At 59.7% G+C, this 5,056-nt stretch overlaps 1 protein-coding gene across 2 annotated transcripts in view; it reads right to left on the bottom strand.

Annotated features, from left to right (window-relative positions):
* KIF3C (kinesin family member 3C) overlaps positions 1–4,139 on the bottom strand; it is a 35,511-nt gene extending 31,372 nt beyond the window's left edge. For both annotated transcript variants that reach the window (XM_024764521.1, XM_024764522.1), the window contains exon 1: positions 1,947–4,139. In XM_024764521.1, the coding sequence (XP_024620289.1) occupies positions 1,947–3,479 (1,533 nt within the window). In that variant the 5' untranslated portion in view covers positions 3,480–4,139. The remainder of the gene's footprint in view (positions 1–1,946) is intronic.
* Between the last annotated feature and the right edge of the window lie 917 nt (positions 4,140–5,056).

Genomic DNA, 5,056 nt, shown 5'->3' with positions numbered 1-5,056 from the left:
GCCCCGGGGGGGGGGAAAGGGGGGGGGGGGGGGGGGGTTCTGTGGGCTATGCCTCTGGTACAAGAATTCTGGCTCTGGCCGCCCTGACCTCTTGACAGTCCCATTATCCATGCCCCACATTGCCTTAGATCCAAGAACCTTACTGAGGGAACCAGGGAGTGGCCAACAATGGGAGATCCCACTGGATCCTTCGCTTCATCCCTTCTACCCATTTGCTCAGGGCTGAAGTGCACTCTCTTAGCTTCCGTTGACCCCCAGCTTTAAGGGTGGATGGGGAAGGGAGTAAGGGGTGGTGGTGGGGCTCTTGGTAATGAAACTGGTGACAGATTGCCCATGTAAGATTTCCTGGTGGGAAGCACTAGACTGCCTGGATCCCCTTCCTCCTGGGAGAGCTGAGTCTAACTGTCCTGCCTTTAACATCCTGCTTCTCCCAGGAGGACCCCAAATGTACCAATCCCTTTGAGGAAGCGGCTCAGCATAACCCTTGCTGAGCTCCTGGAGGTGAATTACATACTAAATAAGCAAGGCCAGAGCCCCTGGTGTAGCAGCACATTCCCATAACACAGACAATGGCCTGTAGCTCATCTGTCCCTCTTCCAGCCGTTGCCACTCTCCCTCCCAGGCAGGGCTTCCCTGCACCCCAGCCCACACTCCTGAGAGGGACTAAGAACTGGTAATGTTTTGCTCCCCCCAGCAAGTCATCAGCTCACGGTTCCTTGCGTTCTTCCTCCAACCCTCAGTGTTAAGGACTCCAGGGACCTGGAAATGCCTGGAACATTGAGTCATGGCATCTGCAGCATTGAAACTTAACAGGTCTGTGGTTGGCCAGGCAGGGGCCTCTGCAGCTTAGTTCCAACGGGGCCTGGAGGCTTCCCCAGGGAAGGGAGCAGCTCAGGAGGGACGCCGAGGCCCTGATATCTCTCAGGGCAATGGGGAATTGGAACTTACTAGGATGAGGCCTGGGTGTGGGGGCCAGTTGGTTTGTTTTTCAGATCAGAAGAACCTCAGAGATCACCCAGGCCGACGCTCTGTTTTTTACAAAAAGGGAAACTGAGGCTTGAGGAAGGGAAGAAGCAACGTACACAAGGTCACTCAATGAGCTGTAGCAGAGCCAGGCCAAGATGCCAGGTCTCCAGCGTAGACCCCGGCGCTCTTTCCAACCTTCTGCGTGATCTCCTTCCTAAGATTCTATGCAATGGGCCCAGGGGACCACTGGACCACTTTCACAGGGAGCAGGACCCATGTATAATCCTGCCTCGCCATCCAAGAACTAAAAGAGCCCAAGGGCCACTGGTTCCAGCTCAGCCCTGCCGCTGTGTAGGATGGAACCTCAGTCATGTCACTCTTCTGAGCCTTAGTCCCTCACCTGTAAAATGGGGGTTTAAGAAGCAGGACCCCGGATGGCTACCGTAAGAATCAAATGAGATCATGTATGTGGGGCATTTTGTAAACTGTGAAGTGTCCAAACGTCAGATATTAAAATGGTGTGAGGTTTGATGGTGCTGCAAAGGGAGGATGTCATGAGGGAGGTGGCCAGGCAAGAGTGAGAACCCACACCCGGATGGGGCTGAGTGCCCGCCTGGCTGTCCGTGGACCTGACCGGTACTGGGGGCCACCAGCAGAGACTGACAGGCAGCAGGTCAGACCAGTCCAAGCTCACTGGCTTGAGAGACTGCCTGCTGCTGTGCTCTGTGTGTGTGCGCGCGCGCCACGTGTGTGTGTGTGCGTGTGTGTGTGTGTGTGTGTGCGTCCTCCTAGGTGCTCCAGGGAGGCTCTGCCTGGCAGTCCAGAGTCACAGAAATTCGCCTGCCTTCTCCAGGGGAGCTCTTGGCAGGAGGGCAGGACACTTTGCTTCCGGCCAGGTCACAGACCCTCAAAGAAAAGCCTGCCAGCCCAGATCCCTCTGGGGACCTCTGGAGAGCCCCTGCTCCCTCGGGGGCTCTTACCTTGTACTTGGCTGCGAGCAGCTCTGTGGCCTGCTGCTCCCGCCGCAGGTCTTCCAGCATCTTCTCCTTCTCCTCCAGCAGCTTCTGCTTCTCCTCGCTCACCAGGCTGCGGTCATCCTGGATGGCCGCCTTCTCCTCCTCCAGCTGCTCCTTCTGCTCCTGCAGGTAATTCTCCATGTTCTTGTCCAGGGCCGACTCCAGGGTGGGCTGGGGCGGGCGGTAGTTGTTGTTGTCATCCTCCTCTTCGGCCACCCAGGCCTCCATCAGTGGCCCCTCAGGGTACCCAGCCGGGGCTGACACGGCCTTCTTCCTGCGGCTGCTCTTCCTCCGGAGCCGCTTTCCCAGCATCCCCTTCTTCTCCAGCTGGGCCTTCAGGCGGGCGATCTCCTCCTGGAATTCCCGCAGCAGCGTGTCCTTGGGGTCCTCGTTCACCCGGGGCTTGTTCTTGATGTTCTTGGCCCGGTTGGCAAAGCGCAGGGTGGAGAGGCTCTCATCGTAGCTGTGAGAGGCTGGCCCCAGGGTGGCCACCATGATGGTCTTGGCATTCCCCCCCAGAGAGTCCTGGAGCAGCCGGGTCAGCTTGGAGTCCCGGTAGGGGATATGGGTGCTCCTGTTGCCTGCCAGAGCAGCGATCACGTTGCCCAGGGCAGACAGCGAGAGGTTGATTTTGGAGGCTTCCTTAGGCCTCTCTCCACTACCACCACCACCTCCACCACCGCCACCACCCGTGGGCTGCGTGGCCGTCCCTCCAGCCGCATTGGGGCCTGCCTTGTTCTGCCTCTCACTTCCAGCCAGGTCCACGAGGTTGAGCTTGCCCACACGGATGTGGTCCTGGCCATCCAAGCCACGCTCACTGCACTCCACGGTGATGACAAAGATGGCATGGGAGCGGGAGCTGACCTCATTCATGTGTGTACTACCCACCGCCCGGGTCTGGTTCCCCAGGTTCATCACGTGCTCAATCTCCTTGACATTCTTGGTGACGAAGGAGGACAGGTCCTTGATATAGACGCCTGTCTCAGGGTTCTCCTTCAGCTCTAGCCTCTTGCCAGGCTCCTTGGAGAGCAGGTCCCGAATCTCCTCCTGGTAGATCTCCAGGTAGGAGGCCCGGACCAAGTACTGCTGGTTCTGGGAGCGCGAGATGTGGGTGAAGATATGCTCAAAGGCATTGGGGATGACCCCGCGCTGCTCGGGCTCCACCCAGGTCCCCTGCATGGTGTAGGTCTTGCCCGTGCCGGTCTGTCCATAGGCAAACACGGTGCCATTGAAACCTTGAAGCACCGAGTCTACCAGGGGCCTCACGGTTTCATCATACAAGTCTGCCTGCTTGGAGCTGGCATCATACACGGCATCAAAGGTGAAGGTCTTGGGCAGCTCCCCTAGGGCAGCGCGGGGGTTTCGCAGTGTCACCTGGCCCAGTTTCACGTCCATGGTCAGGATCTGCTCGTGACCAGAAGCCTCCTCCTTCCGGCTGAGGGGGCGGCACCGGGCCACCACCTTCAGGGCCTCACTGGCCTTGGTTTTACTGGCCATCTTGCTGCTCTGTCCTTCCTGACCCCCCCCACCCCTCTCCGCAGCCTAGGCGGTCCTGCTGTCCTCCCTAGGTCCGGATCGGCGGGGCCGGCCCAGCCCCCAGGCGCCGTTCTTCAATCCGCCTGTAGACTCCTAGGGTGGGGATGCTGGGAGGTGGCCCCGTCGCTGCTGCAGTCCGGGCCTCTACCGCTCTCCGGTCCTCGCTGCACCAGCTGCGGAGGGAGAATTAGGCAGAATCGCCGGGCAGCAGCGGGAGCAGCGCCGGCCGAATGGCAGTACCCGGAGCCCGCCCCATGCTGGGGCAGCGGGAGCTCTGCCGTAAACAGCTACAGCAACAATGAGATAAAGGAAGAGGAAAATGGGATGGGGGTGGGCGGCAGAGCTGTCTTCTCCTTGTCCTCCTCCTCCTCTAGGGATCCATGGCGGGGGGGCTGCAGGTCCTGGGCGACCAGGGGTCCTGGCCCTCCCGAGGGCAGAGGCTCACCTGGAGTCCTCTCCCCCAGCTGGGGGATCATTCATTGCAGCCAGCGCGGCTGCTGCTGCCCTTGCCTCCTCCTTCCCCGCCGTCGCCACCGGAGAATGAGAGAGAAAAACAGAAGGCGATGGGGCGGAGCAGCGGCAGCGAGAGTGATGTTGCCGCCGCGCTGCGGCCCCAGCTAAGCCGCCCGGCTGGGGTGGGGCAAGGGGCGGGGCCGTGGGGCGGGAATCGCGAGCCCTGCGCCGCCAGTGCGCTGGGGACCCGGGTGCATGCCCGCTCGCACCCCCACAGACCCCTCCGGAATGACAGGCTCCGGTGCCGACCCAGGTCCTGTGCGCACCAGACGGGTGCAGCGCAGCCACCGCCCGCCGTCACCCCACTGGGCCGGAGCATGCTGGGAGTTGTAGTCCTGCCTTTGTTAACCCGGTTCTGGCAGGTTGCTAATGACTTCTCCAGTCCGGTAGGCCCCTCCCTCTCTGGCGTTCTGCCCCAGGAGTGACTGTTAGAGGTTGCAGCCTAGCTGGGGGGGATGCGGGGTATCCGCTACGCACACCTGTTTCCTCCACAACCAGCATCCCCTGTCTCTCTTCTGCTCCTGCCTTTCTGCCGGCAGACTCGTACATGTCACCCCTCCCCTTAAGGGTGTTGCCAGGCATTCTAACTCCTAAATGTTTCTTGACTCTGTCCTTTCCTCTCCCTACCCTGGTTTACTTCTGGCCTTCCTTTTCTGTCTCCTGGAACCAGCTTCCAGCTGATTCTCTCCTCACATCCTCTCCGCACATGCACCCTCGTCCCCTCCCCTCCTCCAACACCAGCCTTCCATATTGTATAAAAAGCCTCTCCGTCTTCTGACTCCTGCCACTTCCCAGCCTCACTTCCAGCTACTCTCCTAGAGAGACTCTGTGTTCCACACATTCATTCCTTCAAACAGTCACCCAGCACCTGCTAAACCTCAGGCCTTATTCTAGGAGCTGGACCTTCCTGTCCTCAAGGAGCTCACAATTCTAGGAACCATTTTTCGTTTCCTTCTGGCTGTGCTGTGTTGCATCTTTGTGACTTTGCCAGGAGGACCCTGTTACTCTTCTGTACTTGGTGCCCT

The sequence above is a fragment of the Neophocaena asiaeorientalis genome, unplaced genomic scaffold (assembly GCF_003031525.2).
Source record: "Neophocaena asiaeorientalis asiaeorientalis breed wild unplaced genomic scaffold, Neophocaena_asiaeorientalis_V1.1 scaffold345, whole genome shotgun sequence".
NCBI classification, from domain to species: Eukaryota; Metazoa; Chordata; class Mammalia; order Artiodactyla; family Phocoenidae; genus Neophocaena; species Neophocaena asiaeorientalis.
Note: the sequence above shows the minus strand (reverse complement) of the source record. Positions and strands in the feature narration are given on the sequence as shown.